The sequence below is a fragment of the Rhamphochromis longiceps genome, unplaced genomic scaffold, assembly GCF_057381845.1.
Source record: "Rhamphochromis longiceps isolate RC_006_pf unplaced genomic scaffold, R_longiceps_female_GT1.1 unmapped_scaffold_4, whole genome shotgun sequence".
Taxonomy (NCBI): Eukaryota; Metazoa; Chordata; class Actinopteri; order Cichliformes; family Cichlidae; genus Rhamphochromis; species Rhamphochromis longiceps.
In genome coordinates this window covers 2,523,644-2,547,877 of record NW_028187224.1, presented here as the reverse complement: position 1 = coordinate 2,547,877, position 24,234 = coordinate 2,523,644, and the positions used below count along the sequence as shown (strand labels likewise).

The 24,234-nt window shown below is 41.7% G+C and overlaps 1 protein-coding gene across 1 annotated transcript in view; it reads right to left on the bottom strand.

The window, feature by feature from the left end:
• LOC146640681 (protein NLRC3-like) overlaps positions 1-21,779 on the bottom strand; it is a 48,854-nt gene extending 27,075 nt beyond the window's left edge. The window contains exons 1-4 of the mRNA XM_085399931.1: positions 21,668-21,779; positions 14,611-14,659; positions 4,257-4,541; positions 1,636-3,427 (exon numbers count right to left, since the gene is read on the bottom strand). Of these exons, the coding sequence (XP_085256057.1) occupies positions 1,636-3,427; positions 4,257-4,541; positions 14,611-14,659 (2,126 nt within the window). The 5' untranslated portion in view covers positions 21,668-21,779. The remainder of the gene's footprint in view (positions 1-1,635; positions 3,428-4,256; positions 4,542-14,610; positions 14,660-21,667) is intronic.
• Between the last annotated feature and the right edge of the window lie 2,455 nt (positions 21,780-24,234).

Sequence of the window (24,234 nt, the reverse complement as noted above, 5' to 3'; positions counted from 1 at the left end):
CTGCACCACTCAAGTCTCAGCATGCATCTGGTCCCCCAAAGCTGAAACTGCATTCACCAAACTGAAGTATCTGTTCACCACGGCACCTTTTTGGTTCACCCTGATCACAGTTATCATTGCAAAGGTGGACACATCAGAAATTGGAGAAGGGAGAGGTAAATGATGCCAAGTGAAAGAGAATGCTTTGGGGGGGGGGGGGGGGGGGGGGGGGGGGTCATGCTGCTGTCATGGTCTGTGTGAGCGGCGGTGGTTTCCCACTAGACTCTGGTTTCTGCCTTTGGGTGAAGCCTGGTCAGCCTGTCCATTGTCCACACCTGACAGTAATCTACTAGGCTGAATATAACATCAGCACTCCCAATAACTCTGCTAACCTCCTAATCCTCGGATCATCTACTCACCCTTGCAGTTCAGTCACGTTTTCCTGGATGCTGGTCTTCTTGATTCACTCACAGCCACATTAATGCCTTTCGTCTCTTAGACTTACTGGACCACTTGGCCTGGATTCAAAGCTAACAAGTACTCACCCAGACCTCACCACCTGCCTTCCCCAAGTTGCTTTCCGACTGCTGACAAGTAAATGGTAAATGGACTGATTCTTATATAGCGTTTTTCTACTCTCACGGAGTACTCACAGCGCTCTATACAACATGCCACATCCACCCAATCACACCCATTCTCACAAACACTTTATCTGAACTTAGTGCTTTCTAAGTACATTCACGCACATTCATACTCTGATGGATGCATCGGAGAGCAAGTTGGGGTTAGTATCTTGCCCAAGGATACTTGACATGCAGACTGGAGGAGCCAGGGATCGAACCACCAACCTTCCGATCAGTAGGTCAGATCAGACCAGCTTTACCTCCTGAGCTACAGAAACCCCAAATAAGACATTGAAGATAACCTCGTTCACTTACTGTAACCTCCACCAGTGATCTTTCTGATGCTGCTCTACCTCTGTTACAGTGACTCAGATTACCATCAACCAAGACCCATTTCCGGAAACCTACCACAGAGCCCACTTCATGCTCACAGCTTCAAGTGCTTGACTTCCGCCATAGTTCACAGTTCATGTTAAAAAATTCCAAGTGTCAAGTTCCTGTGTGTAAATAAAGCCTTCACGTCTAGTAATATTCAGTTCCTTCACCTTTGTCTGTATTTTGGGTTCACCATGTTGTTCTGGCCACACCGAGGTAACAGATTTATATTTGAAAAACAGAGAGACATGGGGGATTGCAATAAAGATGAGACACAAACCAGACCTTAAAATAAGAACATCTGAAAACGATGTAGGTGCAGTCTGGTAGCTCAAGTATTTGCTTTAAAAAACAGAGCTAGACTCCTGGTTGTTGGAGACAAGTGAACAACTTGAGGATAATAAACCTATCAGAGGGGCTGAAGGATCAGAGCTCATGTTCTTATAGGCTGGATCTGGATTGTGCTTTGATTCGAGTTGAAGACAAAAATATTTCAGAAATGCTGACATGTCCTGCTGGAGAGAAATATTTAAAGTATCATGACTATTTTAGTGACTATTTTTTAATTTTTCTAAAGTGGTAGTGTTCTTTGAACTGAGCACCTCTGATTTATTTCCCATGATTTTAAGAATGAAGCGATGAGTTCATGTTTACTTACAGAGCTTTGTTGGAGGCTTTGACCACTGGCAGCAGCCTCAGAAGAGCCTTCTCTGAAGCAGAGTATTTCTTCAGGTCAAACACATCCAGATCTTCTTCTGATGACAGTAAGATGAAGACCAGAGCTGACCACTGAGCAGGAGACAGTTTACCTGTGGAGAGACTTCCTGATCTCAGGGACTGTTGGATCTCCTCCACTAGAGAACGATCATTCAGTTCATTCAGACAGTGGAACAGATTGATGCTTTTCTCTGCAGACAGATTCTTACTGAGCTTCTCCTTGATGTACTGGACTGTTTCCTGATTGGTCTGTGAGCTACTTCCTGTCTGTGTCAGCAGACCTCGTAGGAGACTCTGATTGGTCTGCAATGAAAGACCCAGGAGGAAGCGGAGGAACAAGTCCAGGTGTCCATTTGGACTCTGTAAGGCCTTGTTCACAGCACTCTGGTAGAAGTGTGTCTCTGCAGATTCTCCTGTGTTAGACTTCTTGGGGGTTGTTTGTTCTTCCAGCAGATTGAGTCCAGAGTTGATGAAGGTCCGATGGACATGAAGAGCAGCCAGAAACTCCTGAACACTCAGATGGATGAAGCAGAACACCTTGTCCTGGTACAGTCCTCTCTCCTCTTTAAAGATCTGTGTGAACACTCCTGAGTACACTGAGGCTGCTCTGATATCGATGCCACACTCTGTCAGGTCTGATTCATAGAAGATCAGGTTTCCTTTCTGCAGCTGATCAAAAGCCAGTTTTCCCAGAGACTCCATCATCTTCCTGCTCTCTGGACTCCAGTGTGGATCTGTTGCACGTCCTCTATTATACTTGACCTTCTTCACTTTGGCCTGAACCACCAGGAAGTGGATGTACATCTCAGTCAGGGTGTTGGGCAGCTGTCCTCCCTCTCTGGTTTCCAGCACATCCTCCAGAACTGTAGCAGTGATCCAGCAGAAGACTGGGATGTGGCACATGATGTGGAGGCTTCGAGCTTTCTTGATGTGGGAGATGATCCTGCTGGCCTGCTCCTCATCTCTGAATCGGTTCCTGAAGTACTCCTCCTTCTGTGGGTCAGTGAACCCCCTGACCTCTGTCACCCTGTGAACATACTCAGGGGGGATCTGGTCTGCTGCTGCAGGTCGTGTGGTTATCCAGACGTGAGCATAGGGAAGAAGCGTCCCCCTGATCAGGCTTGTGAGAAGTACATCAACTGTGGTGGGCATCGTAATATCAGTCACACTCTTAGTGTTGTGGAAGTCCAGAGGACCTCGACACTCATCCAGACCATCAAAGATGAACACAACCTGGAAGTCTTCAAAGCTGCAGATTCCTGCTTCTTTGGTTTCAGTAAAGAAGTGATGAACAAGTCCCACCAAGCTGAACTTTTCCTCTTTCAGCACATTCAGCTCTCTGAAAGTGAATGGAAATATGAACTGGATGTCCTGGTTGGCTTTGTCTTCAGCCCAGTCCAGGCTGTATTTCTGTGTTAAGACCGTTTTCCCAATGCCAGCCACTCCCTTTGTCAGCACTGTTCTGATCAGGTCCTGTCTTTTGGGTGAGTCTTTAAAGATGTCTTCATGTCTGATTGTTGTTTCAGGTCTGTGTGGTTTCCTGGATGCTGTTTCAATCTGTCTGACCTCATGTTCATCATTGACCTCTGCAGTCCCTCCCTCTGTGATGTAGAGCTCTGTGTAGATCTGATTCAGAAGGGTTGGGTTTCCTGCTTTAGCGATGCCCTCAAACACACACTGGAACTTCTTCTTTAAGAGAGACTTGAGTTTAGGCTGACACTTCTGAAGAGCATCTGAATCAAAAAAAGGAAAAAAGAAGGAAAAATACAAATCTGGTCTGAAGGAGCTATGTGATGTACTTTGGCCTTTATTTAACCTATCAAGTTTTTAATATACTCATTCTACCAGAAATCAAAAAGGGGCTTCAGGAATTCCTAAATGTATTTCCTGAAAAAAGCCACGTTAAATGTTTTGAACCTCCACATCTGCATTGCTTTGCAGCTTTTCATATGTACCTGATGCCAACATGTGCAGGCTAAACAGGTTTCTGCTTTCTGTGCCTCTTCTCCAAACTTTGTAACCAAAAATAACAACATTGAAGTGTCATAACGTTCCCCACTGCTATGTTATTTAAAGAAGCATCTGAGAGAGATTCAGTAATTCACATTTAATTCTTCTCGTAATTTACAATGGAAAAAGATAATGTAAACCCTTTCTGGCCACAATTTGCTTTATTATATGTAAATGTGGCATTTTTTTCATTAAACATTTAAGTCAAATGACCGATCCTTAAAGAGTGTCCTCTTGTTAGAGAAACACTGTGACTTTTCTTTTTTAAGGCAATCAGTTTGCATGGTTTTTAAAAGTAAAGAACACTTGTGTTTAATTAAATACAGATCACATTAGATCTAAGTAGTTTCACACGTTTATGACGATCATCAAAATTCCTCCATGTAGTTTAGAAAATACATTTGCAGGCATGTAACAAATCCAAACATTCGTTGTAGAATGACGTTCTTGCCCTCTCCTTTTTCTTACAATGAATTCTGAGGTTTCACTTTCACATCTCAACAAACTGCAAGGTGACCATTTTTATTCATGGTATATGATGCATGACCTCACCTTGTTGAGCAGATGGATCAGAGTTCAAACGCAGCTGAGAGAAAAGAGAAGGATCTTTGATCTGAAGATGCTTGATTGTTATCTTGCATGCTTTGTCTCCTTTTTTCCTCACTGTGTCGATCAAGCTGCGTGCCTTGTCTGCTCTGAGTGGGTTCCCCTCCAGTATCGATTCTTCCTCCAACTTATTTAAGATACCATCACTTACAAGGGCCTCAAGGAGCAGTTTAAGGATTTCTATTGTTACCCTCCAGACAAAGGCTGACCGTACCCTGGCAAGCTCCTCCTCTACAGGAAGAAGAAAGAGACATAAACATGCTTCTCAGTCGAAATCATGTGAAAAATACAGTGGAACCCCGACTTACGAATACCCCATTTAACAAAAAATTCAAGTTACGAAGGCAATGAACGGCAATATTTCTGCCCATGGTACGGCAAAATGCCGGTGTAACGAAATCTGCTGGCTCTGATTGGCTGAGCCTACAATGCCCACAAGGCCTTCCGAATCATGTGACAACCCCTTGGCTTCCGTACTCGTGCTTCGCTGTTCCACTTGAACGACATATTGTTGTTCTAGTTAGCAATTAGCCTATCGTTCAGCATCACCTCACTCAAAAGGTGCAATGGCTGTTTCGACTTAAGAAAATTTTCGACTTACGAAAGACCCTCGGGAACGGATTAATTTCGTAAGTCGGGGTTCCACTGTATTCTAACTTTGTTCAATTAACACTTCAACATCTCATCAACAAATACTAAATTTTAGGGTGTGTAGGGTTAAAATGATGCCAGCTTAAAATGAAACTGAAGAAAAAATTGAAACTGAAAAATAATGAAAAATATGAAAAACAAAATCTTGTCATTCATATCCTGCATTCCAGATTAAGTTTAAAATAAGAACGAGTGCAAGTACGAACGTGAGAATTATGTATATTGTAATAGGTATATTGTACCTAAATGATAGTATATTGTACAAACATGAAAAGTATATTGTTAGAACTATATCTAATATTGTTAGAACAATAGTATACTATAATAATAAACTTTTCACGTTATAATGTGACATAGCTCTATTTTTCTTTTGCCTGGGTGGCGGCTCTACGCTTCCGTACTACGCTTCTGTATCCAACACTTTTCAATGTGGCCTCACAAAATTATTATGACTACAACAACCATGAAAAGAGTTGGATGGACATTGCTACTCAATCACAGCTGCCTGGTCAATGTTTTTCATTAGTAATTTAGCAAAGTTGATGGTGTGTGTGTCTGTAAGACAGAGAGAGGGAGAGCGAGGGACAGATTTTGTATGATAAGCTTCATGTTATGAAGGCACAGTTTGAGCACTCGGGTCGCATCAGAGCATCAGGCCATATAGTGTGAGACCCTGCATCGTGACCTATGAACTTCTAACCTCTGCGATTTAATTGTACAGTTTGAGCAGGAGCTGAATAACGCGACTGAAAAAAAAAAATCGCACAGTGTTTGCCCAGCTTAATGCAGACTGTTTAAACTAAACAAGCTGCTGTTTCACATAATAAACCCTGTCAGCTGCAGTATTGTCTTCTGTTTTAACAGTTAAAGCAGTAGAGACGAGCTGTTTGCATGTGCGTGGAACTCTAGCGTCATTAACCATGCTAGCTGTTAGCTTATAGCTCACGCTAGCTAACCAGCGAGCAGTTAAAAGGACAGCTGAAGCTGCACAAAATACCCACAAACTTATCTCACTACAATGTAGCGCCGAAAATATGACTCGCAGCTCAAGCTCGACACAGCGTCTGTAACATAAGACTGACATCCAGCTAACCACAGATATTTAGAGAAAACTTACAGTTTCCTCAGGTTACATGAACTGAGTTGTTTCACGCTGAAAAGTTGGTTTGTTTTGGCTCTCACTGAAGACATAGCTGCTCTTTTGTGCTGCTTTTACCCAATGGTATCTTTTGCGAGTGTGGACGCGTCATCTGTTTGCTCCTTAAATGCTTTTCTTCTTTTATTGATTTTTATGCTGATTTTTTCCCTTTTTTCCGTATGAGCTTACCTGCGATAGCTTCTGGACACTTATAGATCATTAGGACTAAAGTGTTCTTAACAGAAACAGCAACATTTTTATAGTTACCTTATCCTCAGCGCTCCGTGTGTCTGTGGCCTAGACACAGCTGAAGCCTGATTACAGTGTCTGGGCACCGAACAGCCCCAATAGCCTGGAAAGGTGCTAACCGCTAGGCTAACTAGCAACAAGATGCCTTCCCTATCCACAGATGACTACCTGCAGAAGATTGCAGTACTGGAGACAAAAATTCATCGCTTAGAAGTAAACGTGGAGGTAAATGGACTGTGTGGAAATGAAACAACCTTACCTTTGATTCAAAACAATGGCGATGAGCAAGCTAGTACACAGCTAAGGAGCACAGATAACATGACCAAGAAAGTAGACTCTGTGCATTATTATAAATCCTCAAGTGATAATCCCCCCTTGGACTGTCTTGGTGCAAAACCAAGACATAAATCATGTCTCCTGGAAGGCGGAGGACGTACCACAGGCAGGGCACAGCGAGCTGAAATCTCTGAAACCGACTGGCCTTCACTTCCTACGAGACAGAGAAGCTCTTCTACCCCTGTATACGAGAGGAAACAGGACTGGACAACAGTGAATAGGAAGGTTAACAACAAACCTCCAAAACAACTGAATGTGAAACTGCACAACAGATTTGCTCCACTATCAAAGGACCCTGGATCTATATCGGACAACCATCCATCTAAAAGCAGCGAAGTAAGGTCTGAAAATCTGTTGAAAAGTAAAAGACCACAGGGAAAGCTAAAGGCTAGGCCTGAAACTCTGATTGTGGGTGACTCTGCCGTAAAGGATGTACAAATGATGTGCGGTAAGAACACTAAAGTCCTCTGCTTTCCTAAGGATATGGTCAACAACCTGAAGGAGAGAATTCTTCAAATTGCAGATGAATATCCAACTGTGACAAACATTGTCCTGCATACAGGGTCAAACGATGTGTCCAAACAACAGTCGGAGGTTCTGAAACGGGACTTTACTGGATTATTAAATACTGTAAACTCTCTGAATGCAGCTGTATTCATCAGTGGACCTGTACCGCCGGTCAGTCTCGAGAGATTCAGCAGGTTGTTTACACTGAATAAATGGCTTATATCAGCATGTACTGACCACTCGGTGCATTTTATCAACAACTTTAATATTTTTTGGGAACGCAGGCATCTGTTCAAAGCAAATGGATTTAATTTTAACAAGTCAGGGGTGAAACTGTTCACCTCCAACTTGTTTTATTCCATACGTCATCCATCCGTGCTTGGTGCCAAGGCTGAGATAAACGAGGAGTTATCTCATAAAGAGGAACAAACAGTACTCCAAGAACAGACAAAGCCCAGCAGAAACCTTGAGGAGGAGCTCCATCTGCCCCCACCCGGGAAGAGCCTCAGAAAGGAGAGACATCTGAGGCAAGAAGAGGGGTCCCTATTTGCCTCCAACTCTCTCAACAACACCAACGACCAGGACCAGGGACCACGATCTTCCCCAGTCCCCCAAACCCCTGACAGGCCATCACCCGCCTCCCCCTCCCTTTCTCCCTCCTCCCCACACCTGAAATTCACTGAGGAGATGATGGAGCGAGTCAATGCTGGGCTCAGATCTACCCCCCGGCCCAATCCCTTTTTGTCCCCCATAAACCCCCCACCAGAGCGGCCAAAGGTTCGCCATCGAGCCCCGCCCTCATCAGAGCAATCGAAGTCACATTGCCCAGCCTCGCCCCCCTTAGTTCCTCCTTACCACCTTCACGCTCTGTCTCCACAGTCTGATGTGTTTAGGGTCCGGGCTGCGAGGATTATGGCAGTGGTGACTTTTCCCAGGAGAAGCTGGGACCCTGTTTACTAGAAGGTTTTAAAATCTCTGTACTTTTAGGTGACAGAAGGAGACATGTGGCCTGGTCAAAACACAGAGAGGTGCACTCTAAAAGATCTTTAAACATAGTAAACATACCTTGTGTGCCACAGACTGCTCCCAAACACGAGGGGACAAGTAATGCCTCTAAAACACTTAAGTTGGCTTTATTAAACGTTAGATCTTTAGCTGGGAAAACATTTTTAATTAATGATTTAATCACTGAGCACAGCCTTGATTTTATGTTTTTAACTGAAACTTGGTTGGACCAAAGTAACAGTGGAGCTGTTCTCATCGAGACGACCCCTCCTAACTACAGTTTTATCAGTGAGGCCAGGGTGAGCAGGAGAGGAGGAGGGGTTGCTGTCTTATTTAATGAATCATTTCAATGTAAGCAGCTATCTCCTGGAAGTTTTCAGTCTTTTGAATATGTGGCTTTACAGCTGAAGGCCCCATCCAAAGTTGTGTTTCTTAATGTTTACAGGCCTCCCAAATACTGCACAGACTTTTTTAATGACCTCAGTGAACTGCTGTCTGTGATCTGTGTTGATTTCGACTGTGTAATTATTGTTGGGGATTTTAACATCCATGTGGACAACCCTCAGGACAAAGGGACTAAAGACCTGAGTAACACTCTGGGCAACTTTGGGCTGACTCAGCATGTAACAGAGGCCACACATAATAGAGGACACACTCTTGACCTACTGATCTCCAAAGGCCTGAGCATTTCAAAGGTTACTGTGTCTGATGTGGGCCTGTCTGATCATTACTGTGTTTTCTTTGAAAGTAAAATCTCAGCCCACACAAATATATCAACAACAGTGATCACAAAACGGTGTATAACTGAAAACAGTAGTGCAATTTTTAACCAGGTCTTCCCATTAACACCTGACCTGTCCAGAGGGTCAGTCAATGAGCTCGTCAATAGCTTCAATGCTAACATGTTAAATGTAATGGACACTATTGCTCCCATTAAGGTGAAGGAAGGAAGGAGTCTCCATGGAGAAACTCCACACTGGTGAAAAAAGAAAAAAGAGAGTGTAGGAAAGCTGAGCGCAGATGGAGAAAAACAAACCTCCAGGTTCACTATGACATCTATAAAGAGAAACTTCACAATTTTAATTTACAACTGAGGAGTGCAAGGAGGTCCTACTTCTCTGACATCATCACTAAAAACAGCCATAATGCTCGGGTCTTATTTTCTACAGTTGACAGGCTAACGAACCCTCCTGTGTCAGTGGCAGCTGAACTTCATTCGACCATGGCCTGCAATGACTTTGCCAAATTCTTCACAGAAAAAATCCAAAAAATTAGACAAGCAATTGGTACATCAACAGAAGATTCAGGATATGTACTGTGTCCACCAAAAAACTGTTTAAACACCATGAAACAGTTTCAACCTATTAACAGCAAAGACCTGGAGGACATCTTAGGTCAACTGAACTCCTCCTCCTGCTGTTTAGATGTCCTGCCAACAAGTTTTTTCAAAAAGGTCTCAAAGACTTTAGAGTCAGACCTGTTACAGATCGTCAACTTTTCTTTATTATCAGGTGTGTTTCCAGAATCACTAAAAACTGCTGTAATAAAACCTATACTGAAAAAGGACAATCTTGACAAGACACAAATGAACAACTACAGGCCGATCTCAAATCTCTCATTTTTAAGTAAGATCATTGAAAAAGCAGTTTCTCAACAGCTCAGTTACTTCTTAAAACAGAATAACTACTACGATGCCTTCCAGTCAGGTTTTAGACAGAACCACAGTACTGAAACCGCTCTGACCAAAGTGTTTAATGACATATGTCTGAATACAGACAGTGGAAAAATGTCAGTCCTAGTTTTACTGGATCTCAGTGCAGCATTTGATACAGTTGACCACAACATATTACTCAAACGACTGGAGAACTGGGCAGGTCTTTCAGGAACTGTACTAAACTGGTTCAAAACATACTTAGAAAACAGGAAATACTTTGTATCAATAGGTAACTTCACATCTGAGCAGACAAGTATCACATGTGGAGTTCCCCAAGGTTCCATCTTGGGACCCTTTCTGTTTAACATTTACATGCTCCCACTGGCACAGATTATAAAGAACAACAAAATAAACTGTCGTAGCTATGCAGATGACACACAAATATATATCACAATGTCACCAGGAGACCAAGGCCCCGTACAATTTTCTCCAGCTAAACAAAAACAAAACTGAAGTAATAGTCTTTGGCGCCAAAGAAAAACGATTACAGGTCACCAGAGAACTTCAATCTATACATCTAAAAACCACAAACCAGGCGAGAAATTTGGGTGTAGTGATGGATGCAGACCTAAACTTAGAAAAACACATTAAGACAATAACAAAGTCAGCTTACTATCACCTCAAGAATATTTCAAGGATAAAAGATCTGATGTCTCAACAGGACCTGGAAAAACTAGTCCATGCATTCATCTTTAGTAGGCTTGATTACTGTAACAGCATCTTTATAGGTCTACCTAAAAAAAAAATCAGTCAGACAACTACAGCTCATTCAGAACTCTGCTGCTCGAGTCCTCACTAAGACCAAAAAAGTGGACCACATCAGTCCAGCTCTGAGGTCTTTACACTGGCTGCCTGTCCATCAGAGGATAGACTTTAAAGTTCTGATGCTGGTCTATAAAGCTCTGAATGGTTTAGGACCAAAATACATCAGTGACCTCCTGACCCAGTATGAACCTTCCAGATCCCTCAGGTCATCTGGATCCGGTCTTTTATCAGTTCCCAGAGTCAGAACCAGACACGGAGAAGCTGCATTCAGCTTTTATGCTCCTTATATCTGGAACAAACTCCCAGAAAGCCTCAGATCAGCTGAAACACTCAGTTTATTTAAATCCAGGTTGAAGACTCACCTGTTCTCAGCTGCATTTGAATAAAGCACCAAATCCACACTTTAAGCTTAAATTTCAAAACTTACATTTAACTACTGATTTTATCTACTGTTCTGATTTTATCTGTTTTGATTTTATATACTGTTTTGTTTGTTTGTTTGTTTGTTTGTTTGCTTGTTTTAATCAATTTTAAATCATGCTTTTTATTTGTTTTTGTTTCTAATGTCTCTGTAAAGCACTTTGAATCACCTTGTTGTTGAATTGTGCTATACAAATAAATTTGCCTTGCCTTGCCTTGCCTTGCCTTTAAGCGAAACATTCTTTGTATGTGAGGAAAATGCTGTTCATCCTCTTCAGCTCTAGCGTAGACAACTGGCTTTGCCATGTTTTCATGTGTGTCTTCTTTCCGTGTGTCCGCTACTTTGAAACGCTTGGGCCGCTCTGCCCGCCACAGTTTCAAGCTGGTCATGTGACTGCATGGCCACATCTGATTGGTAAAAAAGTTACCGGAAACTCCACTGGCGGCATGTTATCTAATGTGTTAAACTAATTATTTTTTAAAAAGTAACGAGTCAAATTTTGGAAATGTAGCAGAGTAAAAGTACCGTTTCTTCTTCACAAATGTACTCAAGTAAAAGTAAAAAGTATCGTGCAAAAAGGGTACTTTAAAAGTAAAATTTTTTTCCAAAAACTTACTCAAGTAAATATAACGGAGTAAATGTAACTCGTTACTACCCACCTCTGCAGACGGGTAAGTATACAGGTATACTATGAACAAATATACATATATAAAGATGAAGCACTGTGAGGTAAACAGATCTACAGAGTGCTATGAAAATATCTACAGTAGTGGAAGCGTAGCTCTCTGAACAGACTATAACAGTGTAGGCACTATAACAGAGACTACACCATGTCAGTGTCCTAAAACTACAGCAGTAACCAACGTGGTGAATGTTGATAATGAAAGGATCATGGTCACTGGGAGGAGGAGTGTAGAAGGGTTAGGTGAGTGTGGATGGAAAGGCTCAGCGGGGACTGAGTTCAGTAGGGTGACAGCTGTGGGGAAGAAGCTGTTCCTAAACCTGCTGGTTTTAGTCTGAAGGCTCCTGTAGCGCCTCCTGGAGGGGAGGAGGAGCTGGAAGAGTTTATTGGCAGTATGAGAGGAGTCTGAGAATGATGCATACTCGGCGTAGAAATCTCTTTTTGAGCGTTGTGTGATGGAGAACTTTGCTTTGTGTAATGTTATAAATACTTGGATAATCCTCAGAGTCTCTGGACTTTTACTTAGAGATATTATATTCAGTCCTGTGGATAGTTATATATTTAAAAATATATTATCCTCTCTGGTTACTCTGGTATGAATGACTCTGAATCACTTTATGGTAAATAACACACTATTGGCAAAAATAAAAAACTGTGAAAGAATTCCAGATGACAAGTCTGTAGTTCGACATACAAGTGACGACCTTTGACCTTCATCAGTTTTTATTTAATTGTGTCAGAGAAACTCAAACGTGCTCTTCATGCAGCTGAGTACATTCAGTGTTTAAAACGGAAGCTGTGCAGGTCTGAGATCAGCAGCTTTGTGAAACACCAAGCTGAGGTCCTGTTAATGCTGATATATAGTGACACAGTTACATTTCAATTTAATTCAATTTTATTCATATAGCGCCAAATCACAACAACAGTCACCTGAAGGTGCTTTATATTGTACAGTAGATCGTACAATAACAGATACAGAGAAAAACCCAACATTCATATGATACAGGGGTGATTAATCCTTTTGACTTTGTTTTTATCAATAAAACAGCTGCAGCTTTCACTACAGCACATGTGGTGCTTTAACCTTTGTACTGTTTGCATCAGTTCATTCTGCAGTTAACATGTGAACATGTTGGATGATCTGTCTGCTGTCACTGGGTGGTGCTGAGGTCTGAATCAGCTCCTGTAATCACAAAGAGAACTGAACCATCACAAACTGAAATATAAAGTTTATCTCAAATCTGAAATAGAGCTGATCCTTCTGTCCTCACACACCCAGGATCTGAAGTTCTTCTCTTACATTTCTTTAGTTCTTCAGCTCTGCTCACATACGAGCTGTTTATTTTTTAAAGCCGTATATATACCAACAGATTTTCCAATATAATGTTAACCTTTGAGTTGTTGGTGCTTTGTGAATGTGAATCTGCATACATGAGCAGACGGAGCAGGTTTCAGTCCTGGTTCAGTCTGCTGCTGCACCGTGGTCACCAACATACAGAGGTATCATAACAAATATTAATGCTTTTTTCCATCTCAAAGGATGTAAGCTGTACTGCACATGTAACTTTGTGAACTTACCTCAATAAGAATGATTCAGACTGTTTTATTTAACCTGAATATTTGAAACAAACTTAGTAAAAACAATACACAGAGTCAGTGCTAAAAATGTAATCCGAGGAAAAATGAAACACACATTTTAACTTAAGCTGCCAAGCAGAAGTATTTGGTTTGAGTACATAAATATTAGGCTTTGCTATTTAATCTGTAATTAATGATTAATGAGGGGTTACTGAAGTGCAAGCCTTTTTTAAAATATGTGTTAATATCCTTACAGATGTGGCAAAAGAGTGAAAACATGCTGCTGTTTGCACACATTTAATAATCAGCTCTGCACAGGAGCTGCAGCAGAGTGCAGCCTGTTGCTCTTACAGTGTAATACTCATAATAAAAGTACAGTAACTGTGGTTAGTTACTGACTGAGCAGCCCGGTGCGTTTCTGCTCATTTCGTTCACCTGCACGGGTTAGCTAAACAAACTTTACAAAACAAGTTTTGCCGATAGCCGAGTGCCCATCTTAGCTAGCTAGCTAAGGATGTTAGCTACAGATTAGCTTACAAACACCTTTCACTTACCAAAAATATTGTGGCGGCTCTCAGGTCCTTCTGTCAGGCAGACACTGAAGAACACCTGAGTCTGTCAGTTTGAAACAGTCGGTAAACGCTGGACCTCCTCTCAGCGTCCCCGCTCTATGTGCCGTTCAGAGATACGCAAGTTTCTTCATGACTGCGGCTGCTGCAGATATTAGGTCGTCCATGATTTCTACAGTCACTGGTCAGCAATATAATGTGCGCAAACATATGTGGCTCATATATGTGGCTCTGAAGCCCCGCCCCTCAAGCGCACCCTCAGATGCCGAAGCAGTGCCAACTAATTGAAGCTGAAAAAATAACTGTACGTGGAAAAAAACGATGTAAGTGTGAAAACCACATGAACAGTGAGTTTTTCTTTAAATTTCTATATTTATGTTTTTTCACTATCATTTCACTTTCAATACATTTGTTTCAGTTTCAATATTTCTTCAGTTTCATTTTAAGGTGGCATCGTTTTAACCTCATATGTGGGTTCAAAGTACAAAAAAGTCCAGTTGTTTCTCTGCCAAACTCCTTAGACTGGAAGTTCTCATGTTATATTAATGTCCCACAGAAAGATTAAGGCAAAGATTAGGACAGGTTACAACTCGTGAATTTTATGTACTTGTCACAGTTACAAAAAAGAATCTGCCTGAAGTCTATACATCCATACGTCTCATCATACAAAGCACTGATCTCCTACCTGCTGATGGAGCTGCTTTGGCTGGCTGTTCTTTAGGTTCTTCCATCATCTTGCTATTAAAAACACGAGAAGATGATTTTACCAAAAGAAACAGTGAACACAGTCTGGGTGTCACATCATATGAATTTGTGTCATGGTTTAGTGTACGGGCCACACACACTGAAACTGATCTGTGTGAAAGAACACATCGATGACATGTGAATGTAGTGATAACCTCATCATAATAGAGGTTTTTACTTTTTCACATATTTGTTCAGTATAATGATTAAATAATCTGACAATACAAACCTAAAATACTTTGTTCCCTGTCTGCGACTTTGTGCGTCTCTGCTGTTAGTGCTTAAAGGAAGTTTTAAACTTAAAATCCTTCCCCACATATGTGACTGTGGTCTCTGGGGCCATTATCCTGAAACACTGGGGCTCAGCCCTGAAAGCTTTGCTATCTTCACCTGATAACAGCAGCTGTTTAAAGTTATTGAGTTTGACAGGGAAGTGAATGTAAATGTGAGACACTGTGTGCTCACAGCTAAAGGCTGCAGTCAGCTGTGTCAGAGCGTCCAATGAGCCTTTAATAAACACTCAGAGCTCCATGTTGATGAAGCTGTCATGTGTGAGCTTGTGAGGCTCCTTTAAACTGGCTCTGCTCTGTCAGATGCTTCACTGTCTCATCAATCTGCTGCACTCTTCATCTCCTCCTCTCTCTCTCTCTACTGTACTGTTTGAAAAAACAAACAAATCAGCGTTAGCCAATCAAACTCTGTGCAGATGCTGCAGCTACAGCTGATATGTCATTCAGCTGTTCATCAATCAGCTTCTGCTGCTGTTTATTCGGCTCTTACTCTGAACACGTGCAGATCTAGGAAGATTTTCTTGGGGTGTCAAAATCAAAGCGTTTGTTTTTTCAAACACACGTGCAGGTGTTTATATCACATATGGTTTAAATGATTCAAATGCAGTAAGTATACATGTTTCATATATCGTCTATAACTGAATTATGTTCTGTAGCCTACATAATGAAACACTTTAGTTGCATAAAACGTGAATTTTGATTTTACAGTGGGGCAAAAAAGTATTTAGTCAGCCACCGATTGTGCAAGTTCCCCCACCTAAAATGATGACAGAGGTCAGTAATTTGCACCAGAGGTACACTTCAACTGTGAGAGACAGAATGTGAAAAAAAAAAAAATCCATGAATTCACATGGTAGGATTTGTAAAGAATTTATTCGTAAATCAGGGTGGAAAATAAGTATAAATAAGTAAGTAAGGATCAGCAGAGTTGAGGTGTTGGAGGATTGGATGTTCCAAACACAGCTGCAGTCAGAGAAACAGATGCAGAGACAGACGAACATCATGTGCTGAAGATCAAACTCTGTACAGACACAGGAAACAGCAGCACCGACTGAGATGCTCTCAATGACCACGTTCCTATTAAACACAGTTAGCAAAAGAAAATGAAAAAGAGAGAAAAGCTTAAATAAATTGCTGATTCTTACAAATTTACTTTAATAAGCCCCACGCTCCCGTACCGGGGGCAAAAGACATGTGTGGTATCCACAGAAATCTCTGCTAAAGTCTGATAGAAAACATTTCTACAACCACCAAACACACGAAACAAGCAATGATTAAAAGAGTAGTTACATAAATGCCCAAAAGTCCATAAACAAACAAAACCAAACAGACTTCATGTAATCGGCTAAAGAAAGGCTAGTTAGCTCCCAGAGCTATCACCGATTCCAAACACCAAGTTTCACCGCACTCCGACTAAAACTCACTGAAATAGTTCCAAAAGAAGACCACAAAAACACACAGCGGCGCAAATGTGCTAAGACAGATTTCCTCCTTTTTGCCAGTACCTGATAGCATCGTGATTATCAGCAGCTACCACGGCTGCATCAGAGCCACATCCATCATCAACTGCCATTATAGAGACTGAAAATGTGACGTCAGTCCAGGGTAAAAGCGCAAAGGATTCTGGGAACGAGTGGCAAGCGGTACTAGTGCAAGCAGGCTTTCACATGAAAACAGTCACACAGCGATAAAAAGACACACAAAGAATGACAAGAAGCTGTTGTATTATTAAGTGCAATAGTCGCATGACAGCCACAGGAAGCCGACGGATAAAGAGATCGGTTTTTATCGGATTGCGTCGTGGAAGAGAAATTGTTTAAGCCATGTTTCCGAAGTAACAAAGAGCTGACAGATGGCCTGGTTTACATCTGTAATGCCAAAAAAATCCACCAGAAGGCGCTGTGAATGTAAACGGTTGGCTCTTCTTATACCTCTCCCAAACAGGAAGTCAGAAACAAAAAAAAAACATCCAACATATTTTCAGTGTTTTTGATTAAACTAAGATAGGAAGATATAATTTTGATATATGATAGTGTTAGAGGACTTACTAAACAGATGTATGTCACTTGACAGCATTAAGAAAGTGAAATTAAATATTTAATTTTTTTTTTTTAAAAAGTAGTCAGCCGAACAGTTGATTTGTCCCTTCATGGTGCTAATGCTAACATAACCTAAATGTTATTAATGTTGATTATTTGCTATAAAATCATTGTTTATCCATTGCTGTTGATAAATCAAATTAAGTGTTAATTTGATTAACATGATCCAGCTCTCCAAGACCACAGAATAAATGCTACACCTTAAGACCCCAATGACCAAAACCACAAGCAGATGTGCTTGATTTGCACTTTTTTTCTCTTTTTTTAAAAAAACAAAAATGATTTTGCACAGTAGCATTCAATCAGAAGTGGCCTGAATGTGAGTATTTTGTGCTGTATCACATTTTTCACATTTGCAGATGAAAAAACTATGTATTTTGTTGTTTGATATTATACTGTCCTTTGATGGAATGAAAACAGCAATGTTCACTGGCATGCTGCTAGAAATAAATGCCCTGGATAGGTTTTGTTATTCATTTAATTTTAATTCGGCACTTTATTTAATTTTTTTCAACTGTATTATCTAATGTACTTGTATTTGCATGACACTCAACCGTTTGGTACAGATCAATATTTTAAAAACTACAGGGTCTATTGAAAAAAATGATTGTGGTTATTACTCACCCAACTCAATAAGGAATGCAAAAAAGAAAATTACATTGCTTTTTTTCTTGGCGAGGACCTCAAAGGGCTAAGAAACCTGGCCTTGATCACAACGTTTTAGCTACTCATAGGCCTATTTCCAAGCTGCCTTTAGTTTCCAAGGTTTTAGAGAAAATTGTTTTTAGTCAACTGAAAGATGACTAGATGATAACGGCATCCTTGAGGTTTTTCAGTCAGGTTTTAAAACCCTTCCTAGCAATGAATCTGCATTATTAAGGGTTTTTAATGACATCCTTCTGGCATGTGATTCTGGTAACCATGTTGTTCTTGTCTTGCTTGACCTAACTGCTGCTTTTGACACTGAAGACCACAATACTCTAATTCCTCAATTAAGTGATGTGGTGGGTATTGGTGGCCAGTGTTGGGGAGTAACAGAATACATGTACCGCCGTTACGTATTTAAAATACAAAATATGAGTAACTATATTCCGTTACAGTTACCATTTAAAAAGGGAGTATTCAGAATACAGTTACTTTGTTGAAATAAATGGATTACACTGCGGTACTTTCCTGTTTCATATTGTCGCGGGTCAGGACTGTTTGGGTTTTGTTTGACAGCTACGTTCTGTTGTTCCAGGCGGCAGCGTTACGGTTGCCATGGTTACAGGGTGATGCTGAGAGAGCGCCTTTTTGTTGTTGTTGTTGTTGTGCTAAGCTAACAGGCAGAATGCTACAGGTATAGCTCTAAAGAATGTAGCATCATGGGCAGTGTAGTCCGTGCTGCAGGGAGAATGGACTGCCATACCCGTTATGTGTCTGTGAGCGCGAGGAGGGAGAAAAAGGAAAAGTACGAGTTGTCATTGAGCAAAAACGGGAGCTGGAAGCATGTAAATATAATAATAACCACTTCAGCCAAGAAGAGAGCCTGATGAGCCCAGCTGTAAGTAAGCTGTTAAGACTCGACTGTACACCGTGTTCGTGTTTTCCTCCGAAACAATAAGTTCCGTTGGAGCAGCCTTTCAACGCCTCTCTGTCTCTCGCTAGCAAAGTTGACCCAGACAACAAAGTAAAGCTCGTTTTCAGCTACGAGCCGACACGAACCCGACGTATTAGCCAGAGGTCCCTTTACTACGGTTTGGAGCCGCAGACCTTCAGTAATATTAATAAATCACAGCAATAGTACATTCATGTGTTAGGAGGTGGTGGGTAGGTGTATTGTTGTTGTTTGGGTTTTGTTTTCCTTTTTGGCATAGGTAGGTGAGGCGGGGCTTGATGGCATTCCGGCACACCTGCGGCACATCGGACGTCATCAGTGAGCGGTTTTATAGAGCCGAGTCACGGACGTCTGGTGTCGGAGTATTGCTGCTGTCACAAGTGGTAACGTGTTAGTGCAAGCTGAATCTGCTGATTCCACGCTGTGGAGCTGCATGTTTTAAGGATCCACTTTTTGCCTGCTTCTCTTTTGTTTTAGCCTGTTCCGCTGCCTGCTCGCCTGCCTCGTTTTTGGTGTTGGCTACTGTGGATCCGCGACGGAGAGCTATGTTCCATCAGGCTGTGATCACTGCTGCAGCTGTAGTTTGTGTTTCAAGTAAGCTCTCCAACTCTCCCCGTCCACTTTTGTTTAACTTTCGGCTATCAACGGTACTCCGTAAACTCTGTTTTGTTCCTCGTTGTCAGGTAGCTCCGGTGCGTCATCTGCATACCTCGGCTTCGTCTCATCTCTTCGGTGTTACTCTCCTGGCACATTTTTATCTGTCACTGTATATAGCCCCCTTCCTTGTAAATATTCCCTATTCTGGTATATAAACTTGCATCACAACTATCCTGTGCCCGTGTGTGTTTCTGCCACTTAATCCATCCGTGTAAGATTACCTAACATCATGTAGTTGTAAACAGCATGATAATATGTTAAGTAATCAAAAGTATTCAGAATACGTTACTCTCATCGAGTAACGTAATGGAATACGTTACAGAATACATTTTGGGGCATGTATTCTGTAATCTGTAATGGAATACATTTTAAAACTAACCTTCCCAAAACTGTTGGTGGCACTGCACTCAATTGGTTAGGTTTATTTGTCAGAACTTTCTCTGTCAGCCTTCTCGGTTCCAAATCATCTTCTGCTCCTCTGTCATGCGGCGTCCCACAGGGTTCAATTTTAGGGCCACTGCTCGTTTTACTGTATTTATTGCCTCTGGGTTCCATCTTTAGAAGGCATGGGATCGCATTTCATTGTTATGCCGATGACTGCCAAATTCATTTGCCACTGAAGCAGAAGGGTGGCATCTCCATAAAACCTCTCATGACATGCCTAGATGACATTAAAGCTTGGTTGGCTATAAACTTTTTAAATTTTAATGAAAAGAAAACAGAAGTGTTGCTGTTTGGACCCACTGGTCCCTGTGAGTCCTCCTCTGTAGATTTGGGACCCCTGGAAGTTTATTTTAAACCTGTTGTTACTGATCTTGGTTTTAAGTCGGACATGATTTGAAATTGGAGAACCAAATCAGAGCAGTGGTGAAGTCCAGTTTTCATCATTTAAGGCGACTGGCAAATCTTTTCTTTCAAAGCAGCACCTTGAAACAGTGATCCATGCTTTTATTTCTTCCCACCTGGACTGTAACGCACTTTATGTGGGGGTCAGTCAGTCATTGCTCTCACGTCTGCAGCTGGTTCAAAATGCTGCTGCACGACTCCTAACAGGAACTTGTAAAAGAGAGCATATAACCCCTGTGCTGGCCTCCCTGCACTGGCTGCCTGTGTCTTTTAGAGTTCATTTTAAAATTTGTGCCGTTTGTCTTTAAATGCTTTCACAGTCTTGCCCCACTGTAGCTCTCTGAGCTTCTTCATCTCCACACACTGTGTCAGTCCCAGGTCAGCTGACCAGCTGCTCCTGGAGGTACCGAGATCCAGGCGGAATTTATTTTTTCTTTCTTTTATTTGGCTTTTATTTATACCTTATGTAATTTTATTGGGGGGGTTGGATTTCACAAGGAAGTCAAACAAAATGCAGTAATTTGCAAAACATGCTGCTAAACACAGCAGTACTACAAATTATTCCACCTGCTGAAAAGTGGATCTAATGTGGGCGGACTCACACTTAGCAAATGGTAAATGGCCTGCATTTGTATAGTGCTTTTCTAGTCCATAGGACCCCAAAGCGCTTTACACTACATTCAGTCATCCACCCATTCACACACAGGCGATAGCAAGCTACATTGTAGCCACAGCTGCCCTGGGGCGCACTGACAGAGGCGAGGCTGCCGGACACAGGCGCCACCAGGCCCTCTGACCACCACCAGTAGGCAAACACAGGGTTAGTATCTTGCCCAAGGATATTTGGCGTGCAGCCTGGGATCGAACCACCGACCTTCTGATTAGTGGCTGACCTGCTCTGCCACCTGAGCTACAGCCACCCCTGATACTAGTGAGACGTAAGGTGACAAGGAGAATGAAGAGAAGTAACTGGGAAGAGAAAATGAAAACAAAAATTTGAAATGATCAAATTTGTGTTAACAGATGATGGTGATTTTAAAAATTCAAGTAATTTAAAGGTTTTATCCTATTTGTTGTTGTTTTTTTTCATATTCTTCTATTTGCAAGAGGTTATTAATAAAACAGGTTCTCTTTCTGGTTTCTCTTTTTGGACGCACTCTCTACAGCTTATCACATCCAAAATGGCGGAAGTCAGGTACAAAACCTCGACAGAAACAATCAGCAAGAATTTTAGCATCAGTCCAAAATAAAACTGTCCAACTACAGAGTTTTAAAATCCAACTAAACTATGAACAGAGATCTTTTACAAATAGGCTATTGATGAGATGACAGTGGTAACAAAAACGTACACATCCGCGCACACAGACAAAATGGCGGGAGAGCGTTTAACGGTCGACCTCATGAGTCCGTTACCGTGAACTATGGAGCGGCAGATTTGTGCTGGAACTGAGCTGCACACAGCTGATGTTAGCCAGGAAACATTACACACTGCTAACGTTACCTTCACACGGAGCTCCACACGGAGACGATCAGCGTCAGGCACAAACACCAAGTTCAGAAAAGAGGAACTTTGAGCAGGAAGGAAAGAGTCAGAGCGGCGTTTGAGGACACATTTACAACCACGAACATCAGAATCTGTCTGTGCTGCATTCAAGTGCAAGTTGGAAACTCACTAATCTCTGTCATGTTGTCCAAAGATGATTTATTTCTGCTGGTTTTCTTGTTTGAAACACAAACATGTGTCAGCACTTTGTTGTTCTTCACCCTGCAGCATTTGAATATTTCAGGAGTAAACTGATCATAAATTCATGAAGTCATGAATGAAAGTGCAGACTGAGAGTGGATCACATGATGTTTAAGGTGTGTCATGTGACATGTTCAGTATTGTCACACATGTCTAGATTGTCCCTGATATCATAACTGCTCAAACACTGATGATTATATTTGAAGAATTATTCCTGATGGCAGCAAAGTTTGAATGGAGCTCTCTGTCTGTGCTGATTTGTCGCCCTCTGGAGGTCAAAGCACAAACTGCATGATGTCACTGTAACCACCACGGTGACAGGAAGTGTTTTTAAATGATGAAATATGTCAGTGATGCTGATAGTGTGTTCATCACAGACGTTCAGGCTTCATGTTGACATGAATCAAAGTTAATGTCATTATGGACCAAGGACAGTACTCTGGGTCTCCTGCAGAACAACTCGAGCTGTGATACCTGAATGAAGAGCCTCTGCTGCTTTAAAGAAGGAGGCTCGAGGCAGAGGTGAGGTGCAGACCAACCAGCTTTTATTCAGCAACTTTAACAGAAGGATCAGAAAAATAAAACTATACAGCACAGTGATGCTGACTGAAGCCACAGCATTAAACTAAACAAGCATCTGATCATCTTTAACAACATCTAATAAATAATGACAACTATTTACTCCTGTATTTCCTACAATAAAGCCTGTTCAGATATTTGTTGCTGATGGAAATGTAAAAGGCTCCCAGGAACCAAAGGACAAAAACAGAGGCAACAGTCACAGCTGCAAAGGATCCCCTAACACATAAACTGGTTCGAAGATATTTTCTAGCTCTGCAGAGGAGCTTGATTGCACGGACAGTAAAAAGTGGATTCAATATCAGCAGCGAGCGCTGAGTGATATAACGGTGCTGCGAGCAGCAGTGCAAAGGCTCACACAGAGACAGCAGCTACACTGTGTGTGGATGTGATCCACAGTCACAGCTGTGGGTTTCAGTCAGTGTGTCTCTAACTTCATGGTCACATTTCAAAGCTTATTGGAGCCAGAAGATGTTCAAGTAAAAGATTTATTGCTGTACTCGTCTACCAGGATAACAGGAGGTTCATAAAGCTGTGTAATACTTCAGCTTTACATCATGCAGTAGTAGTTGTGTCCCTTTGTGTTTATTAGTGTGTTCACACGTCTACTTTAACTTCACTCTGTAATGAAAGGATTCAAATCACTGATAAATACATACATGCTGACTCTGAGTCTCAGTGAAGGAGGAAAGGATGGATGAAGGCAGCCTAGTGTGGGTCATGTGTGTCCAGCAGTCATCCAGGGCCTGGATCCATCTGTAACAGGAAGACAAAGTCCAGCCTGTAATCATCCTATCAGGCACAGCGTTTCCATCCAGCATCCTGACGACGCTAACAACCCGTCAAACGTCTCCTCTGGTCCACAGAAGTCACACTTCCTGTGTCATGTTTACCTTTTTAAGTGTGCTATTCAAGCCTGTGTGACCAACTCTGACTCTCCAGATTCCATCCTGGTCTCTGCTGCAGCTTCTTCTACACGACTGTTTTCTGTATAATAATATCTGCCTTTCCCGTCTCTGTCCCAGTGTGCCTGCCACTCGTCCTTCATCTTTACCTTCATTATACTCTTCACCTCACTTTCACTGTATTTTATAGTCAAACCTGCACGACTTCTTCTTGCTGCACCTTTTTAAACTTATCGTCCTGTTCATTGCATCAACACCGATATTCACAGGGAGCCATAAGAAATCCACTTCTATCCCTCTGTGTTTGATTCTATACAGTAAATGAAGTATATCAAAAACAATATGTTGCCTAGAGTCTGAAGACATATCACCTGTGCTCACTAGCACGCTGCTAGAGTCCCAGCAAACCACATACCTGCATATTAGTGCGTCCTCCACCCAGTTCAAGCCAGTAACATGACTACCAGCTCCCAGTATAAACTGCCACATCATCTGTAATTCTTTTACTCATCACCAAACTTATTTGTGGGAGAACAAATGCAGCAGCCGTTCTTTTATCTGACAGTGTTGACGCATCAGTAAATATCCTCACATGACCTGAGGACTTTCCCACTATATGAACCTGCTTTTAGTCGCCCCTCCTCCCTCGCCACAAGCTTCCTTTACAACATAACTTATAAAAAACAACTTTATTGACAATCAGCAATAACAATTACAGACAGTCTAGAAGAAGAATCACATGATCAAGGAGCAGAAGTTTATGGTTTTAATAGCTTTTACATTTTGGGAAAGTTTTAAAAACATTGTTTGGTTTTCTTTCTAAAGCGTTGAAAGGACGGCTTTGCATC